The sequence below is a fragment of the Staurois parvus genome, unplaced genomic scaffold (genome assembly GCF_062004578.1).
Source record: "Staurois parvus isolate SC_StPar_1 unplaced genomic scaffold, SC_StPar_1.0 ptg000294l, whole genome shotgun sequence".
NCBI classification, from domain to species: Eukaryota; Metazoa; Chordata; class Amphibia; order Anura; family Ranidae; genus Staurois; species Staurois parvus.
In genome coordinates, this window is record NW_028318090.1 from 6,726,294 (window position 1) to 6,748,374 (window position 22,081).

The 22,081-nt window shown below is 41.7% G+C and overlaps 1 protein-coding gene across 2 annotated transcripts in view; it reads right to left on the reverse strand.

The window, feature by feature from the left end:
- The window catches only part of NNT (nicotinamide nucleotide transhydrogenase), a 206,612-nt gene that overhangs the window by 70,316 nt on the left and 114,215 nt on the right, over positions 1 to 22,081 (reverse strand). For both annotated transcript variants that reach the window (XM_089682705.1, XM_089682706.1), the window contains exons 14-15: positions 19,750 to 19,945; positions 17,339 to 17,572 (exon numbers count right to left, since the gene is read on the reverse strand). In XM_089682705.1, the coding sequence (XP_089538831.1) occupies positions 17,339 to 17,572; positions 19,750 to 19,945 (430 nt within the window). The remainder of the gene's footprint in view (positions 1 to 17,338; positions 17,573 to 19,749; positions 19,946 to 22,081) is intronic.

Here is a 22,081-nt window from a genome sequence, read left to right on the forward strand (position 1 = left end):
AGGGAGAGCACTGGCAAGGTAAGTGTCAGTAGACCAGTTCTTGAGGCTACAAGATTACCCAGAATTTCAAGCAAATTCAGGTGGGTAGGAGAAGGCAGAGTAGCATGGTGTCCGAGTGGTAAGTAGGATCGGATTTGGCGCTTGTGAAGAAGTGCAAATGAAGCATGCTTTAAAGTAAATCAAAAAACATATTTTTACTTTGGAATAGAATAGGCAAGGATTAGAATCACAGTCAAAAAAAGGACATTGGCTTTAGATAGACTACGGTTGCATTTAAAACACAATTAGTCTGTATCTGAGCACCACAAATGGAAAAGGCTATTTAATTCATTTTTATTATCCAAAGCAAACTCAGCCATTCATGCTGCCATGATTTATTTTGTTGAGAAATCACTTTGAAAAACACCCTGCCACCGCCCGGCCGTTTATATACAACGGCCGGACGGGAGGTGGTTAACCTGTAGCCCTGCTGCGGGCAAGCAGCTTGGCTCATCTGTCAGGTGGAAGCATTGGGGCTGCAGCGCTGCCGCCCAATTCCTTCCACACAGCCCACTATGGTGCCAGCCTTCACCCGCCCCCCTGCCCACTATATGTCTTGGGCTCCGCTTGCCCATTTGCGGGCCTGAAACCAGTTCAGAGGGTGCTAGCAGGTGTAGGGGAGAGAGGAGTGCGGACACATCCGCTCCCCTCCCCTTCTTGTCCTGACCCAGAAGTGATGTGACTTCACTTCAAGGTCTCCGTTGACAGATTCCCAGCCTGCGATGTGCACTGCATTACATCCAGTGGAGCACAGGGGAGACATCCACAGTCTTTTAGACCTTGGATGTCTCAATAAAGAGAACCTGTCACCAAAAAATTGTCACATGGGGACTTTTTGTCCCCTATGCGATGAAAAAAAAATGAAAGTTATACCCAAGCATATAACCCCAATTTTTTTTCGAGGACCCCTCCCACCACCCCTACATATATGGACGTACAAAAGCAAAGGTACATGCTGCGGTGCCTATGATTGCGATACACGTTACATATGACCACCCACGCCAGAATGAGAGCAATCATTTTAGCACCAGACCTCCTCCGTAACACTATACCGATGACCTATAAGGGGCTTTAAAAGCATCACCTTTAGAAAACACAAGGCACTAAAGTTTATTGCTATTTCACGAGCGCACGCAAATTTAAGGTTTGACATTTTGGGTATCTATTTACTTGATGCAACCTTATCTTTTATAGGTTACAAAAAAATTGGATCATTTATTGCTTTTTGTGCCCTAAAATCAACTTGAGTGTATTTTTTACTGAAATTTAGCATTTCAGGCCTTACATGATTTTTTTAAACGTGCAAAAAAATGCAAAAATAACTCTGGCAGTGAAAGCGATAAAGGATAAGCTGGACACTCCCCTGTCCTGACAAGTGCCCAATCAGTGCTCTTTACACTGTAAGGTCTCTCCCCCCTGCTAATCCCTGGGTGTGGTGCTGGAGACAGGAAGTGGGGTGAAGAGGAGATAAAGAGTGCAATGTTAAAAATATTAAACATTTAAGTTGCCATAAAGCCCCTTTTGTTTTTAAAAGCCCCAGACATTACTTAAAGCAGATTTAAATACGGTTTTGGTTTAAAAAAAATGTTTTTATCAGGACAAATAGATTGGGGCTCCGATTTAGTCCCTGGACAAGTAGTTTTTTAAAAAGATTTCCACACCCCTGCTTATGTAGCAATTACTTGCTGAAATCTATCTGCCCTTATCTCAGGCATGCAGGAGAAAGGGTGCACTTAGCTGACAAAAGCCTTTCCTCCCTTCCTCCAGATCAAAGGGGAAAAATGCCCATGAAGACACATGGGATGTATGACATCAGTTAGGCCTAGGCCAGAAACTATGTAGAAAACTTAAGTAATCTACAAAAATGTTAAAAACAAATAAAAACTTATCTTCCTATCTATTTACTAATGCTAGCAGCAAAAGGATTATGAATATTTCTTGTTGAGTTTAGTTCCACTTTAGGATTCTTCTGAGACTCTGCACAGGTACTTCTGGCCTCCTAAGCTGCACCAACTTACGTTTGCCTTTCCACTTTTTTGTATAGAGTGTAAAGCACTTAGCAAAAAATGCTGCCGATTAGCATCAAAAAGATTTGAACCCGCCCATGCACTGCTCCAAAATTTTCCTCGATCAGCGTCTGCAGCCAATCAGTTGCAACTGCTGATCAGTGTATTCTGGCAGCGGTGTTTGCCACGGTCAGCATACAGTAGTGCCGGACAGGAATTCCTCCATTTTTCACACTTGTGTGGATAGAGAACCTTGTTAAAGCGGAACCTCGCTCTCTCAATCAACAATGACTATGCTAAATCCTTATGTTGCTAACATTAGTGCATAGATTGGAAAGTATATCATATTTATTGGTTTTAAACTGTTTTTATTTATACTTCTTCAGTTACTTCGTATTTTCAATTCTTAGGCAAATGATGTCATACATTCCAGGAGTCTTCAGGAGGGGAGGAGGGGTTTACTCAGCTAAGCACACCCTCCTGCTCTTATGGCCTGAGCTAAGGGCAGACTATCTCCGGGAAGTAAATGCTACATGTATCATCTGCCCTTACTCAAGATGGCCACATCCAGAAATGCTAGTGATTTCTAAGCAAACAAAGCATGGAGACATGGATGGGCAAGTTTGCTTTGAATATTAAAAATGGATTAAAAAGTACTTTTGGTTTGTGGTACTCAGATACACTGTAGTTCTGCTTTAACCTTTTTGCTGCCAGAGCCGGTTTTGCATTTTTTTTTTCTCAAACAAGTTTTAAAAATCATTTTAGGCCGGAAGATTACACAAAACCCCCAAACATTATGCTTTCTGAAAGAAGACACCCTAGAAAATAAAAAGGGGTAATTCCAATTTTTTTGTGTCACACGATACATGCTAGTCTTGTATTGTAAATGAAGAGATTACTAAAGTTACAAAAATTCTCATAAAACAGAATAAAATTTTGGAAGTGATGAATTGTATTGTATTGTCATGTATTTCTTTGTTTCCGAGCATGAGCGGTCTTGGTCACTCGATTTTTTTTTTCCAGAATACTTTTATGATTAAATGAAAATCTTTTGCTCTGTTATTGTAAGAGAAAAAAAATTGTGCTTGTCCATTCGGAATAATTTTGAATGAAATGTAGTGATCGGCTCTCGAAAACTGTGTCATAATCAGATTTTCGTCCAATTTTCTCATCGTGTGTACTAAGCAATAGTCTTTTTTTCTTTTCTTTTTTTCCCTGTTCAGCCTACTGGCTGAACGAAAAAAAAAACCTAGCAGAGTGTGCCCAACTTTAGGCCAGCTAAGGTAAACAAAGTCCAAGACTACTACTGGTTTATAGTGCAGCACCAGACCAGCTCCTCAAACACAAAGCAATAGGGATCTTTTTACCAATGTTGCATGTTGAGCTTTTAAAACAAAGAACATTATATTTGGCTTGCACTTCAATTACAGTAAAAACAACATAAGAATATTGAAACATGAAGATCCCAGTTGTGAATTGATGCAGCTGGCAGTTTTATTGGCTACACCAGACTCCTGAAATGCATTCAAAGAGCAGGATGAACAAGGAAGCCATAAAATGGATTAGATCATCGTACACAGAGTGAAATGGCAGGTTTAACAATTAGCAGGTGCTATACAGACAACAATGAGACATCAAGTAGGCTTACGGCACTACATTTTTCCCACTAAAAAAGGAATGAATAGTGGTTTTGTACATATTTTCTATAACACAATAAAAAAATATTCGTGAATAAATGCGTATTCTCACAAACACCTGTTGACCTTGCCAAAGAAGCTCACAAAATGCAGCTTCCTTTGATGGTATGGCATTGAAGCTGCATTGCTCCTGAATTCAGGGCATAGATGCCACTCTCAAGTAGGCTGTTGCCACTACAGTGGGATAAGAAAATATTTTAATGGATGTGGTCATCAGCATTGTAATGGTCGATTCAAAAGCCAATAGCTTGATAATAAGCACCCGGCCACAACTAGTCCCGTGCTCTGCTTTCTAGAATGACAGCACTGACTCTTGCTGAAACCCTCCCACCAGGAGCTGCAGTGTCTAAGAGGGGAAATACCTGAGACACAAATGATGAAAGATCAGTGAATGTAAAGGAAGGTTCTGGTTTAAAGCAGAGCTCCACCCAAAAGGGGAAGTTCCGCTTTAAGAAGTGCTCCCCCGCTGCCCATTAAGGGTTGGCACCTTTGGAGGGCAGGGAGCGGGTACCCGAATTTGACAGGTACCCGCTCCCACTTCCGGTACAATCGCCTAGGCGATCGGAAGTGGAAGGTGTCCTCCCTCCTTCCCTCCCTGTAGTCTTTTGGGACACGTGACAGGTCCAAGAAGACTACAGGACCATTCATGAAGTGCAGTGCTACTCGCGCATGCGCAGCGGGTACCCGGCTATGAAGCCGCAAACTATCACAGCCGCGTGCCCACACTGAAGATGCCGGAAACCTGGAATACAGGACGGCCAGTGAAACGGGCTGCGGGGGGGACACCACGGGACTGAGGGACAAGTAAGTGGCTGTTTTTTAAAAGTCAGCAGCTACAGTTTTTGTAGCTGCTAACTTTTATTTTTTGACAGCGTGAGTGGAACTCCGCTTTAATATACAAGTCTTTTGTATTACATACTAAATGGATTCAGTACTTGATAAGACTGTCAAACAGAATGTAGTTTTCTTTAAGACAGCTGCAGTAGGAAGTGAGTGCGTTAAGGCAAGGGTCCTTTCACACAAGCATCATCAGTTCCATCACACAAAGGGAAGGGGGGTGTTGTGGAGGAGCATGAAAACTGGATCCCTTTACATCAGTCTTCAGTTCAGTTCACATCAGCACACATCTGTTTTGACATGTCCATTTTTTTATGTTGAAGAAGAAAAAAGTTATAAAAACGGACAAAAAATGTGTGTCAAGCCTACAAAAATGGCACAAACAGCAACAAAAATTATTATAAAATGACTTCCATTCTCATCCCTTTGTGTCTGCAAAAACAGAAAAAGAAGCAAGTTCATATCTGCCCACCCAGAGACATACGGAGGGTATTTACTAAAGCTGGAGAGTGCAAAATCTGGTGCAGCTCTGCATAGAAACCAATCAGCTTCCAGGTTTTATTGCCAAAACTTAACTGAGCAAGCTGAAGTCAGTAGCTGATTGGCTAAAATGTACAGCTGCACCAGATGCTGAATGCTCCAGTTTTAGTAAATCCCCCCAACATTGTCATTCAGCCTGGTTCTGTCTAAAAAAGTAAGTGACAGATGGAACCAACTGAATGCTCATGTTAAAGGGCATTAAAGGAGAACTTAGGCCAGCCTGGTGACCTACTAGTTTGTGCCCTCCTCTAGCAGGTTTAGGCTCACTGTAGCAGATAATTCCCCTTCCATCTTCTCTGCCTGTCCTCTTTGGCCACTGATCAGGTTACCCCAGTATGCACTATATGTAGCATGTGTACTATTGGTGGCAAATTACAGTGTACACATAATAAAAATAAAGACAGACAATACTTTGCATGTCTGTTGTACAAACAAACAAAAACAAAAAAAAACTCAGCCTACTAGCACTTTATTTTCTGGACTTCAATCCAATTTCAAACGTAATTCTATTCTGCTCTTTTTTCTCTTTTTATTTAAGAAAAGTCACCAGCCCAATCAAAAAAATAGAATCTGCAATATTTTTTTCTATATAATTACTGCTTAACGTAAGCACAAATTATTACAAGATAAATAACTACTTTTTTTTAAAATATTTTAAGCAAAGCTGGAGTTTAACTGGAAGTTGTTCAGACATTGAAAAACTGGGTTACCCAACAAATCTCATCCTCTGAAATAGCAAACCCAATCTACAACAGGACGTCTACTAAAGCCAGACAAACCCCTTTTACAAATAGCAGCAAGATGAAGAAAAGATTCATGTGCTGTGCATGAATTGACATTTGGAAAGGTTTCTACAAAAGAAGAATCTGAACACGCCAGACAAGAGGTTAGATGCTCAATAGTTTTTGTTTAGGGTATAATTTTATTTGAAATTACAATTGTACTGAACCATCAAAATAATGTACTTTTTCTAAACCCCCGGATAGATGAATAATGCTCTCCTTGTGAAAAAAAAACTGCCTACATGTTTTAGCAATCTAGAGATTAAATAGGTCAGTGCTTTTGATTTACATATTACATTATGAAAACTGTCAGGAGAGATAAATAATGATGAAGAAGATCTACAGGGAATATAAAACTATTATGTATGAAGTTTCTAGTATCTAAAAATACACCACTTCTTAACTATAACAATACAAGGCCACACACCTAGTCAACATGTTTCAGGACCCTGCCCAGAAAAGACTGCATGGTGTCCAAATTAAGAGATCAAAGAGAAGGTGCTACATGAATGGTTAATCCCAACGAATATTTGTGTTTCAGATTTGGGCAAATACATGAAGGTTGAGTCACATAGAGGAAGGAATCAAACAGCGGGTGTAGCAGAAAGGTCTTTGCAGCTGTAGCTGAGAATTAGAATACATTTTTACCTTAATGCAAAGAATGCATTAAGGTAAAAAAAAAAAAGTTTTTAGCTTCAATATCACTGGCCATGCAGTGATGTGGGATTGCTGACAGGTCCACCGCACAGTAGGTGGCAGCATGCAGTGCGCAGCAAGATGGCTGCCCGTCGGTTTCCAAGACCAGAGTGATGTCATGTTCTTAATCCCTTTGCGCAAGTGCCTCCTGGCCCTTTAAGAGGTTTCAGAAGCCGGGAGGCAGGGTGGGGTTTTAGGGTCACGTAACCGCCGTGATTCGCTGTCACGGTTGTCACATGATCGGAAAAGGTCCCGAACGCAAGGGGAGATCGGGACCTTTCCGTGAGTCACAGACATATGTGCTGGGAGCGCGTAGGGCGCACGCTCTCAACACATATGTATTTTCCAAATGGTATACAAATATGCAGCCGCTCGGGGTCAAGGCCCTCGACGCTGAAAGGCCGCATATTTGTGTGCGCTCGCGTCTAGGGGTTAAGTATAAATCATATGTATGTCGGATGTTTGTAACTCCAGGACTGTCTGTGCTGGTTAGGCATGGACAATCTCTGGTGCAAGATGGAAAAATATGATACTGGAATACAAAAATAAAATGACAGATTCCCGATTTCTATCATAAAATCTCAATTCTCTGACAACACCTCTACAGGAGAACTCCAGCTAGAATTTGTTTTTCACCATGCAGTGGGGCTGTGCCCCCACTGCTTGGATCGGCTGATCGTTTTTCTAGGAGTGAGAACTAAGCTCATACTCACCTGACCCACCGATCCTACAGAAAACCAAGCTCCCCCACGGTCCAGCAGTGGACTGTTCCTGTCTGTGGAGTGTGCTAATGTCAGGAACAGCCCATTTACAAGACCACTGGACCACAGGGGGCAGGAGCCGAAATGAAGTCTTGTGCAGGGAGGATCGGAGGGTCAGGTGATTATATCTTCCTTGTCCTCTCCCCTAGAGCAAAACGAGCATTTGACCTGTGCAGTGTCGGAACAGCCCCATTGCAGGGGCCAAAAAAATTGTTCCTGGATTTCTGCTTTAAGTCAGAGCCACATTTATCATTTTGGGGAGGCAAGTATTAATTCAGACTGTAGCATTAATATTAAATAACTAAAAATAAGCAATTCATGGGTCAAATTACAATTGCCAACCTCCCCAAATCCCATCATGATTCATTTAGCATGATATTCTTTCATATCAGCATAGCACCAATATTTGTGAAGCTCTGACTTTTGCCAAACTAATAAACTTGCAAGTGCTTGACTAATGCAAAACCTGAATGTGCAATTCAAACCCTAATTGTGACAGTGCAGTCTTTGCTCTGCCGTCCAACTTCACAAGGAATCAACTTTTGCTACAGAACAATTATCAATATGTCACCTGAAAACAGGGTGGGGGAGAGCAGAACATCAGAAGCATATGTAACTGGAGTAGTTTCTTAAAGTAGCTAAATCTGTTTTATGAAGTTCACAGGTAGGTTTGGGGTTTACAGAATCAGACAAGTTTAATTGTTGCTGGCATGTCCTGATGTACTAATAATAGATGAGGAATGGGTCAGAGCATATACAGCTGTTATCAATCTAGTTTGCTCTTTCAAAGGCCATCGTTCCAGAGCACAGGATATGATCACTTTTTTTTTGGACAGGTCTGTGTTTCATGTCGCATAAGCAATCTTGACATGATACTAACTCTCATATACAGAAATCACAAAAGAACACTATAGGATTTTATTTTAACATACTGTGTATTTTATGGGTACAAATTAAAAAATGTTTTAAAAAAAAAAGTATAACCTTTTGTAATTTAAACTTTCCAAGCCAGGCCTTGTGTTCCACTTTCAAACTCAAATAGCCATTTTGTAACTCAAATAGCCTCTTTTTTCCCCCCTTACAGCTGCAAGACTTTGTAGAAGACAGCCCAAACCATACATTTCCTGAAAGAACAGGACCAGTAAAAAAAAACGATGGTGCCAATGATTTTTTGGATCTCGCAATTTGTTTTTTTTAATCAAAACTATATTTTCCCTAAAAATACACTAACATCATTGTTAGCAGACACAAAAGACAACATAACTTAAAAAATTCTACTAAATCTAAAATATAAAACTCTATTGAGTTAACAACAAAAAAATTAAAATTTTAAATTGCCCTTTTGAGATATGGTGAAAACGAAAGACAGGCAAAAACTGTAAATAAGCAACTTAACCACTTGCCGCCCTGCCACTGCATATATACGTGTGCAGGGCGGCACTGGGGCGCAAAAGCACGTTTTAAAACGGGCTCCACACTCCCGACGTTTTCGCTGGCAGGGGGCGCGCGCGCTCCCGCCGACCCGCAGGTGACACCATTTGATCCCGGAGGGATCAATCATTCGATTTCAGCCAGTGATGTCTGGCTGAAATCAGATGATCGGTCCCTGTCCTATCCTGTCCTGTGTTGACATTTACACAGGACAGGATATGATGTCATTCTCCTCTGCCTGGACACATTCCGTTCCAGACAGAGAAGAAGACATACAAACAGTGAGTAAAACAGCACATACCCACAGTTAGAACACTCTAGGACACATTTAACCCCCTGATCATCCCCCCCCCCCCCCCCCCCCCGTTAACCCCTTCACTGCCATGTCACCAGTGACACTGATCAGTGAACCGATTTTTACTGATCACTGTATCAGTGTCGCTGGCGACTTCCGATAGTGTTAGCGCCCCTCCCAGATAGCGCCAGTTTGCCCGCCAGTACACCAGTAATCCCGTTTAACCCCTTAATCCCCCCCCCAGTTAACCTCTTCACTGCCCTGTCACCAGTGTCACTGATCAGTGAACCGATTTTTACTGATCACTGTATCAGTGTCGCTGGCGACTTCCGATAGTGTTAGCGCCCCTCACAGATAGCGCCAGATTTCCCGCTAATACACCAGTAATCCTGTCTAACCCCTTGATCGCCCACCCCCCAAGTTAACCCCTTCACTGCCCTGTCACCAGTGTCATTGATCAGTGAACAGATTTTTACTGATCACTGTATCAGTGTCGCTGGCGACTTCCAATAGTGTTAGCGCCCCTCCCAGATAGCGCCAGATTGCCCGCTAATACACCAGTAATCCTGTCTAACCCCTTGATCGCCCACCCCCCAAGTTAACCCCTTCACTGCCCTGTCACCAGTGTCATTGATCAGTGAACAGATTTTTACTGATCACTGTATCAGTGTCGCTGGCGACTTCCAATAGTGTTAGCGCCCCTCCCAGATAGCGCCAGTTTGCCCGACGGTACACCAGTAATCCCATTTAACCCCTTGATCACCCCCCCCCCCCCCAGTTAACCCCTTCACTGCCCTGTCACCAGTGTCATTGATTACAGTGAACAGATTTTTACTGATCACTGTATTAGTGTCACTGGTGACTTCCGATAGTGTTAGCACCCCTCCCAGATAGCGCCAGTTTGCCCGCTAATGCACGGGATTTTTTGTTACCAAAAACATGTAGCAGAATACATTTTGGCTTAAATTTGTGACTAACTTTGAGTTTACGATATATTTTTTATAGCTGAAAGTAGAAAATATTGTTTTTTTTCAAAATTTTCGTGTTTTTTTTATTTATAGCGCAAAAAATAAAAAGCGCACAGGTGATAAAATACCACCAAAAGAAAGCTCTATTTGCGTGATAAAAAGGACGTAAATTTAGTTTGGGTACAGCATTGCATGACCACGCAATTATCATTTGAATTAGTGCAGCGCTGTATAGCAAGAAAAGGCATAAATTACAGTATCTATACCATAGTTTGTAGACGCTATAACTTTCACACAAAGCAATCAATATACACTTATTGGGATTTTTTTTACCAAAAACATGTAGCAAAATACATTTTGGCTTAAATCTATGACTAACTTTGAGTTTATGATATATTTTTTATAGCTGAAAGTAGAAAATATTTTTTTTCAAAATTTTCTTGTTTTTTTTGTTTATAGCGCAAAAAAATAAAAAGCGCACAGGTGATAAAACACCATCAAAAGAAAGCTCTATTTGTGTGAAAAAAAGGACGTAAATTTAGTTTGGGTATAGCATTGCATGACCTATCATTTGAATTAGTGCAGCGCCAAACAGCAAAAAAAGGCCTGGTCATTAAGGGGGGTAAATCCTCAAGAGCTCAAGTGGTTAAAGTGGTTGTAAAAGCTGAAGGTTTTTTACTTTCATGCATTCTATGCATGAAGGTAAAAAAATCTTCTGTATGCTGTACAGCACTTTTAGGTCACTTTTGAATGAAAAAAGTCCTTTTTCGAATGGACAACTGCTATCAGTAGCTCATCAGCCAATGATCAATACAGAAGTAAAACTGTCAATGAATAAAGTATTCTTTTATGAGAACAGATGTGTCAGAGTTAGTATACTGGAAGGATTATATAAAAGAGTCTATAAGCAAATAATCAAAAAATCAAGCAATTACTTAGAAGGATGTCAAAGCATAAAAATTCAAGAGGGGAGATTCAGAAGACTGCATGTTAATCAGTGACTGATTTACTTTAAAATTTTAAATAAAATTCCTCCTACTACATTTGTTATGCAGAAAAACATCTTCTGTGTATCCCATTGATTATGACTTTTACTGTGTTGCCAAGTTCTTCTACAATGTCTGTACTAATAAATCCTAAATGGATAAGGGCCAGTTCACACCATGCCTGCATCTGAATTGCACAGAACGCGATTCAAACCGCATGCAAAATGCACTACATTTGTGATCTGCAGCAGGTGTCAATAAAAAGTTAACACCCCAAACTCGGGTCACAAAACGCAGTGCGTTTGCCTGCACAGTACTTTTGTACCATGCGGTCCATTTCCAGTGCATTTTTAAAAAGTAGCACATGCACTACTTTTGGTGTGGTGTGATTTCAGCCCAAAATAATTAGGCTGAAATTGAACTGCATAGAACTACATGTGATTTGCACAGAAACGCATAGCGTGTTCCTGTGTGATTCACATGCAGGCATGGTGTGAACCGGCCCTTAGTCACACTACATATAAATATTGTAAATATTTTACTGTAAAGAATGACATTAGAAAAAGCCATGAAAAAAACCCTGCCCGATGTTCTCCTGTTGGATCATATTAGTAAAAGTTGAATAATTTAGTCACATGTGCTCTTCTGGGGTGGACCAGTCAACACAACAACTCTCAGCTCCATAAAAGATCATGTCAGCAAACAGCCTATATTTACTTAAAACTACCAGCACAGGAGGAGTCTGGAGCAACATTTTCCCCAGGAAAGGTGGGTTTTTCATCTCTCCAGTTATTCCCACCCCAGAAAGAAATTGGTACATAGTTCAGGAGGACAACTATTGGAATTAAGAGTAATACCACCTTATGCACTGACTTTTTCTATGTGCTTGCTTGGATTTTTATATCGTGTGCAGGTTACTTGGCTTCCACCCAATACCAGCCCAGTGCACCTATCATGGAGTTGGGAAAATTAGACTGCAAGATACTTTGAGGACCAGGTTTAGTCTTGGGCTCTATCAAGCATTGCTAAATCCACAGGGACTATTATGATCATATGAAAGAAAGAACTAAAACCCTAGGAGATCCTCTTACAAAACTTCATGGCTAAACCTAGCTTGCTTTTTTTTTTTTTTTTGTTAAAATGAGCCCCACTAAGCAACCCATTACTATTGGCTCATTAGATGCTCCCATTAGACGAGGGGTCCCAGGGTACGCAAGCTTAGCTGGGAAGTGTAGTTTATGGTGACCAAAACGAGGATCAAATGTGTGTGAAGAAGTGGATTTTTTAAAAAATATAAATCGCATAAACCTCGGCTATCCGCTAATAAACCGACGACAAGTACATCTATGAGGTCCCCCACGCCTCGGTGCCCAGTCCTCCTTCACTCAGCATGTCGCCAGCTGTTAATGGTAAAGTAGGCAAAGACACGGCAGAATAACATCCATCCAAGTTTTACAGACAGAATTATTAACAGGTTATATGTAGAGATCGAAACAGTCCAGCTATTTGTGACTGCAGGAAGGTTATGTTTAGACTTTGTTTAGTTCCTCTAATATAGCGAAATTATGTAAGCTAAGATACGTATCTGATGGTTAATACAATGAAACCAGAACATTTTATTAAAAGACACACACAAAAATTACGATTTGAAAAAAAAAAAAAAAAAAAAAACAATTCGGAAAAAGACGAAAATAAAAACCATGAAGACTATTTGTAGAACAGCTACATATGTCTCATAGGGCCAGTTTTTAGAAGCTGGGTGGCAGCAGGGAAAGCAGAGTACGGATTGTCCATGGCGCCAGAACACAAGCTCTACCTCATGATCAGCACAAGTTAAAACACATGTGGGAAAAAAATTGTTCCCAAACCTACTTATAGACAACACCTGGAGCACCACTCATTGCATCCAGTTGTCTGACTGACATTACCACTTAAAGGGCACCTATCAAAGACTTAACAAGTCTGCATGGATAAATAACTAACAACATGCAGCAACTTTGTGTTTTATCTTAAAAAAACAGACCTTAAGTGACTACATTTAAGCCTCACTGGGGCAACTTCGCAGAATGATGTCACTACTCTGCTGCGAGTGGAAGGAAGGCATTCCCTTTATTACCCCCCCTCCCCCACTCAGTCTTCTTCTGACTGGGACTATTCTTATTACGGCTCACAAGGTGAGAGGCAGCGTACAGCCATGGCCAAAGGTTTTGACAATGACACAAATGTTAAAGTGTTACTAAATCCACAACAGTAAAATCAGTCTGTATATGCAGTAAAGCATGCTTGTTATACTCACTGTGGAACCTAAGGGGTTAATCCTCTACATTGTGTAAAAAGGAGGTTTGATCCTTTCTTTTCTGCCCCTCCTCTTGTTGAAATGACCACCTGATACAGACCGAATCCATAGTCACATGCACATGTTCAGTTTGGTGTGTATTGCTAGAGAGGTTTTGTTGTTTTTTTCTTGGGAGAGTGCATGTGATCAGCACAGGGCCAATCAGCACTGTCCAGCCAGAGGGTCAGGACTTTCACATCCTCCTAGAACACAAAGAAAACTCCTCCTACAAGCTTTACCCGTGCTCTGCTGAAGTCACAAGACTGCTCTAACTGCTGATCAGAAAAGGCATTTAGCAGTTTATATTTACTAAAATAATTGCATTTCCATGTTCTGTGTAATGTGGGAGACCAGATATAGTGAATACAGGGTCCTGGGTTTAGTAACACTTAACTTTTCACAAAGCCCAACTTCAGCATTCTTAGATATTTTGTCAGATGTTACTATGGTATACAGCAGTATAATCACAAGCATTTCATAAGTGTCAAAGGCTTTTATTGACAATTACATTAAGTTTATGCAAAGAGTGAATATTTGCAGTGTTGACCCTTCTTTTTGAAGACCTCTGCAATGCACCCTGGCAACTTCTGGGCCACATCCTGACTAATGGCAGCCCATTCTTGCATAATCAATGCTTGGGGTTTGTCAGAATTTGTGGGGGGGGGGGTTCGTTCATCCGCCTCGAGGATTGATCACAAGTTCTCAATGGGATTAAGGTCTGGGGAGTTTCCTGGCCACGGACCCAACATTTCGATGTTTTGTTCCCCTTAGTTATTACTTTTGCCTTATGGCAAGGTGCTCCATCATGCTGGAAAAGACATTGTTCGTGACCAAACTGTTCTTGGATGGTTGGAAGAAGTTGCTCTCGGAGGATGTTTTTGTACCATTCTTTATTCTTTGGCAAAATTGTGAGTGAGCCCACTCCCTTGGATGAGAAGCAACACCAAACATGAACATCTCAGGATGCTTTACTGTTGGCATGACATTTATTCTCCAGACAAAGTGTTTCCAGATGCCCCAAACAATAGGAAGGGGGATTCATCCGAAAAAATGACTTAACCCCAGTCCTCAGCAGTCCAATCCCTGTACATTTTGCAGAATATCAGTCTGTCCCTGATGTTTGTCCTGGAGAGAAGTGGCTTCTTTGCTGCCCTTCTTGACACAAGGTCATCCTCCAAAAGTCTTCCCCTCACTGTGCGTGCAGATGCACTCACACCCGCCTGCTGCCATTCCTGAGCAAACTCTGCACTGGTGGTGCCCCGATCCCGCAGCGGAATCAACTTTAGGAGACAGTCCTGGAGCATGCTGGACTTTCTTGGGTGCCCTGAAGCCTTCTTCACAACAACTGAACCTTTCTCCTTGAAGTTAATGATGATTTGATAAATTATTGATTTAGATGCAATCTTAGTAGCAGCAATATCCTGGACTGTGAATCCCTTTTTGTGCAAAGCAATAATATTTGTGTCATTCTCAAAACTTTTGGCCAGGGCTGTAAAGCTGGCCATACACAGTAAAATGTTGTTTATAAAGATTTGTTTTCAGTACGTTCATTCGAATTTTTAATGGTTTGTGGGCTCAAAACGAAAATCATTTTCAACCATACAGATAAGAAAATTCAAAGGAGCAGGATGGAATTTTTTTTCTCAAACAAGATACTAACTGTGAGTGTGGTTTTCATTTTGGAAAAATCATACATAATGCACATGTTCTAAGCACAAAAGAAATCTGTTTGATTCGCCTGGGATTCCATTGAAGTAGCTGGTCTGGTTCTTCAAACGAAATTAGTTGACTTAAAGGAAAGGTATGGAAGTATAAAAAAAAATAACAAACATCCAAACTCAACTTTAATGCTGCAGCTGTCCCATGTCAGCTCTAAGAACGAGAACTGAGCGATCAAATGAACACAGAGCTCTCGGTCTACTCGGAGCAGAGAGCAGTGACTGTCACTCACTTCTCTCCGCTCCTCCATGGTTCACTGGAGCACCGGGCAGAGGAGGGGGCAGGCACAGCTGGCTCTGGCTCTCAGCTACATACTGAGAAGTGGAGCAATTGTCAAATAGGCAGCTGATAGAGGGCAATAGACCGCACTCAGTTGGCTTTAGGTCACAGGAGAACAAAAGTAAGTGTACTCCTGTGATTCAAGAGAAGTATGGTCAAAAAAGTTTTCTTCTCTTTTAATGACAAAATCAAACGCACTGAGGAATTATTTTTCAGAACTCCCATAAGAAACGCTTAAAGAAAATTCTACAGGTGTATGGCCAGCTTTAACTACCTTCCGCCCGCCCTATAGTACAATGACAGGTGCAAGGTGGTTCTCTCGTTCTGATAGAACGTCATGTGTACCATTCTCACTGCGCATGCGCGGCTCAGGGAGCGCTCAGCGATCGCCGGTGCGCTGTGTCCCTCAGACACAGCGGATCACGGAAAGAGCCGAAGATGTCGGCTCAGTCATGTGATCAGCTGTGTCCAATCACAGCTGATCACATGTAAACACGGAAATGCTGGTTATCGGCTTTCCGCGGAGGGGACATGTACACTGATCATCAGGGCACTGATGATCAGTGTGCCCTGATGTTCAGTGTGGTCCCAGAAGTGCCACCTGTCAGTGCTCATCAGTGCCACGTGCCAGTGCCCATCAGTGCCACATCAATGCCACATATCAGTGCACATCAATGCCACATATCAGTGTCCATCTGAGCTGCCTTTCAATGTCACCCATCAGTGCCACCTATCAATGCCAATCAGTGCCACCTATCAGTGCTGCCAATCAGTGCCGCCTATCAGTGCCAGTCAGTGTCGCCTATCAGTGCCAGTCAGTGCCGCCTAACAGTGCCAGTCAGTGCCGCCTAACAGTGCCACCTATCAGTGCCATATATCAGTGTCATGTATCAGTGCTGCCTTTCAGTGCAAATCAGTGATGCCTGTCAATGCCCATCAGTGCAATCTACCAGTGCCTCCTCATCAGTGCCCATCAGTGCCACCTATCAGTGTCCATCAGCGCAGCCTCATTAGCGCACATCAGTGAAGGAGAAAAATCACTTATTTACAAAATTGTATAACAAAAACTAAGAAAAAACTTTATTTTTTTTTCAAAATTTTCAGTGGTTTTTGGTTTGTTTAAGAAAAGATAAAAATCCCAGAGGTGATTAAATACCACCAAAAGAAAGCTCTATCTGTCTCAAAAAAATGATAAAAATGTTATACGAGTACAGTGTTGCATGACCGCGCAATTGTCATTCAAAGTGTGACAGCGCTGAAAGCTGGAAATTGGCCTGGGCAGGAAGGGGGTATAAGTGCCCTGTAGGCTAGTGGTTAAACAACGTGTACACACTGCCAAAAACATATAGGCTCCTGCAAAGGCATTGGGATGTTTACATCTATAGGCCAGCACCACAGTCCAGAAGTAAATGCTGATGCTTGGTATTACCTGAAGAAGACATTGACCTTCTAGCGAGAAAATAAGATGAAGTGATTTTCAGGAGCAGTACCATTATCACAGTGAGAGGTAATAAATATCTGCAAATACCACACTATTTACAAGAAATGTGAGCATTTACCATAAATATCTAAGGCTAGGTCCTCTTTAAAGATCCCTTCCTGTATTGGGGATACATTTATTAACCTTTCCCCAGCTGACACTTGCATGCCTGATTGCTGTTTGTTTCTACTGATGCATACAGTGTAGGGAGAAAACTCTGGTCCCTGCATGCAAGGGGGACTCTATAGGATGCTGCAAAAGAAAGGAGCCACCCTAAAATCAGAAACCTGGGGCACTGGTTATGACACCAGCTTAAATAGGAACATAGGCAAGGAATAAAACAAAGAATGCATACATAATTTAGCTGCTGAAATTGGGAAAAAAAAAACTAAGGTTTTGATTTAACTTTAGGGATCAGTATCAACTTGGCAATGGTGGTATAGCATAAGAGAAGAAATCAGAATAAACAGGCAAATTATTCACTCACCTTGCAGTTTTCCATAGGCGACAAGTGAGCCACTGAAAGTGACACCACCAATGTACGTGCCCAGGTAAGCCACGATCTTAGTAAGATTGGCAGCTGGGTCGGTGGCAAAGTGTGGGTATTCGATCATGTATTCCGCCACGCATGTCAGGACAGCAGCCAGACCAACCAGACTGTGGAAAGCAGCTACCAGTTGGGGTAGATCTGAAATCTGGATGCGCTTAGCGATGGTGAGACCTATTAAGAGTTAAAAAATATTAAAAGTAAAGTAATAAAATTATCGACTTGTCTTATGAAAAGCTAAAACAACTTTTTTATTACTTATGATACAGGCCTGAAACAAAGGGGAATATTTGCTAAAATTGGTGAACTCAGAATCTGATGCAATTGTGCGTGGAAGCCAATCAGCTTCAGCTTGTCCAATTAAGCTTTGGCAATAAAACCTGGAAGCTGACTGGTTTCTATGCAGATCTGCACCAGATTCTGCACCATGCAGATTTAGTAAATAACACCATATTATTTTAAATTAAACTAGTCTTTATTTTTTTGGTACTTTATTCTAATAGTTATGCAATGGTCTATAAATTGTGAAGGCAAAAACATGAGTAAAGAAATCGTTGAAAAAATATGTTTTTTTTTCCCTGGTTTGACCAGTGATAATTTTAATACAGCTAGTGCTACTATAAGGAAACCTTCTGATTCTATTTTCTATTCTGCATGTGTTTTATTTACATTCTACATATTTAATGGTTATGAAAAAAGAAATAAACCAAAAAAAATGTTGTGCAAAAGGAGACTATAGTGAAAGGTATTACCTACAGCATATCTGCAAATACTATCTATACTTACACAAAAGGGAGGAAGATTATGGGAAAAAAAATGAATATATTAGGCACATTAACTCGAGACTGCCGATTCAACTCCACCAAAAATAAATTTTGTTTTTTGTAATGCAGGCAGACTAAGACATCCACAGGGTAGTACTGTGGAGAATCAATTGAATGCTTTGACATCTGAGAAATGTATACAAATTAAGCAAGTGATTAGGATTGTCAACAGCCACACTTTACTTTAACATTTTTGGTGGAGGAGCCCGCAGACAATATTTTTGAAAAAGATGCACTGCATTCAAGTATAATCATGAAGGGGTGTAGTATCAAGGTTTGATTCATCAGCTACAAGCCAAGCACCTGCGTACACAAACACTTGTTGCATAAATGGACAGCATGCTCGGCATTCTGCATTATATGCCGTTTGAAGATAAAAGGATTGCTTAGGGATCACGCCATCAAAAGGCACGACATTCCAATGTTATACCAAACAACAAGTCAGCAACATGCCTTGGAGGAAGGGAGGCGTGCTACAATCGCTTGGAAAGGGTTGCTCCTTCTAAAATAACTCTCCTGTACTTCAAAGAAGCAACTTAGACAGGACAGACAGATCATGCGGACAATGAAGAAGAGGGCCGTTTATTTGCGGCAGCACGAAAGCAGATGGTAACTCAGGTCCTCAAGTGAACTATGCAAATTAACCTGTCATGATCAGTTTTGGATTTATTAAGTTAGTTAATTTTTAACAAATTAAAATAATAAGATCATATCAGGCTAGCACATATACCTTTTAACTATTCAGGAGTCCTGAAGGTTAGGGCATTTTTTTGCAATTCGTGTCGTCATGCCTTTTCTTTTCATCCCTCATGTCACCCTAGACTGTAGAATCTTTAAAGCGGTATCCTCTTAGTTTCAAATACAATCATTTATGAAGTGTCTATACCAGGGGTCTCCAAACTTTCTAAGTATAGGGCCAGCTTACTGTCCTTCAGACTTTAGGAGGGACAGATTGTGGCCAGTGGGAGTAGAAAATGCCTCAGACCTGGCAGTCAGTGGTGGAGGAATAGTGCCTCATTATTGGTATTAGTGGGAAGAATAATCTCCATCATTGGTGTCAGTGTGACGAATGGTGCCCCATCATTGGCATCAGCGAGAGGAATAGTGCCCCATCATTGGTATGAGTGGGAAGAATAATTCCAATCATTCATGTCAGGGGGTGAAATAGTGCACCAATCTACTGTGTCAGTGGAAGGAATAGTGGCTCAATCTTTGGTGTCAGTAGAAGGAATAGTGCCCCATTGTTGGTGTCAGTAGGAGGAATAGTGCCTTAATGCCTGGATAAAGGCAAGCAAAGGGCCACATCTGGCCTGAAGGCTACAGTTTGCAGACCACTGGTCTATACTGTAAGAATGCTTTATTAATAGAGTTGGGAAGGTTTAGAACCCTGTATCCTACATGTGCACCATAAAATGGCCAACTTCACCCTATGTGGTCAACATATGTTTTTGCCATCGTTCTACGCACAAACATTAGAAATTAAAGAAGTCAGAGTATTTACTACTGGGATAACGGATGTGTACTCACCAATGGTGCCACCAAGTGCCATCGCTCCAGACATCTGTGCGAATAATTCAGGGCTTGGTTTAAGTGCACCCAATGTAGCTACAATGCCACCAGCAACTCCGATCATGCCCAGAGTGTTACCAAGACGAGCAGTGCCTTGAGTGGAGAGACAGGCAAGGGAACCAACACAACAAAGGCCAGAGCCCAGGTACATCATCTGAAACAGAATAATATTCAGTCACCCTTGTGCCTCTCAAATTAAACTGAAGCTTTTGTAAAATGAATCAGCTATTCTGCTGATTGTCTCTGTCAATGAGCTTTGATTTGGGACCATTGTTCTTGATTAAGTTCACCCAAACTTGGTATGTATGTGATCATTTTCTTAGTTTTCCATAATACAGTCAGTAATTTACCTGCAATTCAGACAAAAAATATACATGGAATATCTAGAAAACTCACACAGTTTTAAAATCTTATGGGGGCGTGGCTTGGCACGTTAACATCCTACACGAGACGGCTCTCGTCCACCTGGGTCTATTAGTGGCCTCAGCGGGGCTCAGACGCATCGGAGCGCCAAGCAGCTTGCACCGATGGGGAGGCACAGCATCAGGGAGGGCAGGAAGGGTAATAACTCCACTCCCATTAATAGTTAATTCGCCCACTCTGCCTCACGTCGTCAGCAGCCTTCCAAGATGGTGCCGGCGCCATTATGCCCTAACTTGGCCTCACAAGAACGGTCTGCACGCCGCTCTCCCTCACCACAGGGCTCTGATAGGCTTTCTTCCTCTCCAACATCAGCATGCTCCAGGGAAGGCTGCAACATTGAGGCCTATCTAAAATCACTGCCTACTAAGAGGGACTTTGACTCACTGGTCGCCAGACTAGAAAGCACCTACAAACAAGAGATTACTGATCTTAAAAAAATATATCGGACCTGGAGCAGGTCTCGGATGAATATGCTAGAGCTCTGAATGCGCATGAGGTTGCCCTTAACCAACATACAGTCCTTATTCATCAGTTACTGTATCAACAGGATGACACTAAAAATAGTAATAGACGCAGTAACATTCGCATTTGTGGATTACCGGAATCTGTTGACCATACAGATCTATCATCAGCAGCCCATGTCATCTTTAATCAGCTTCTGCAGAAACCCAAAGATTCTCCTACTGAGATTGATCGCATTCACAGGGCCCTGGGCCCCAAAAATTTGGACGCATCACCTCTTAGAGATGTTATCTGTAGAATCCACTTCTATAAGGTTAAAGCCGAACTTCTTCAGGTGGCAAGGCAGGAGAATACAATCTTATTCAACGACACTCCTGTCATGTTTTTACCCGACCTGTCTCACCTCACTTTGACCCAGCGTAAAGCACTTAAACCTATCACTACAGTCTTACTCACTAAGTAATTTATCTACAGATCCTAGCCCATTGTCCCCACTGTTTCATAATCCCACTTTTCAAAGGGGTCGTCACATGCAGACTATGAGGGGATTCCAAAGATCTATGTGGCCTCAAGCTTGTCATAATTTGTCCTCTCCCCTAGTCGCACTAGTGACTGACTTACGCTCAGGGCTAGATTGGTTAACGTCACATTAGTTTGGAATGTTTCTCATATGGCTTCACTCCTCTTCTCAGGTTTGGCGCCCCCTCATGGAGTTTGAACAGCTGTGTTCTCTTGTGGAGCCCCCCAAACACAAGTTGTCTGCAATCTATAAGATTCTTCAACCTTCAGACTCCTCGTCCCTTCCTTTGTCGTGGCATGGAATCGGGACATGGGACGGGAGTTGGATCCTAACGAGTGGACCAAGGCCTTTCTTTCCTTTCACTCATAAATCTAGTGTCTCCTGTTACGCTCAAGAGAAAAATAATTTCTAGATGGTATAAAGACCTGGTTGCTCTTCACCGTATTTTCCCTCAGGTCTCGGAGACGTGTTGGCGTTGTAACCACGCTAGGGGTACATACCTTCATATATGGTGGGACTGTTGCAGAATCCAACCATTTTGGGCAAAAAGTTTTAACATCTACAACAACGTATATAGTGAGTCACTTTCCCCTGTTCCTGAGATTGCTTTGTTATCCTTTTACCAGGAACAACACGTCAACAAAAAAAGAACTTGCTTCATTATTCTATGTCTGCTGGTCGACAATTGATACCCTCCTTGTGGGGAGATCCTCTGACATACCATCCCTTATACACTGGGTACACGTTGTGAACGATGCCATGCGTATGGAAGAACTTTAGGCTCAGGACTCTGATACCTCGGAACAGTTTTTTGCTCTGTGAAAGATATGGATAGTCTATTCTCCTTCCGCTGCGTTTAAAAGACATATCTGTGAAATAGCTTAA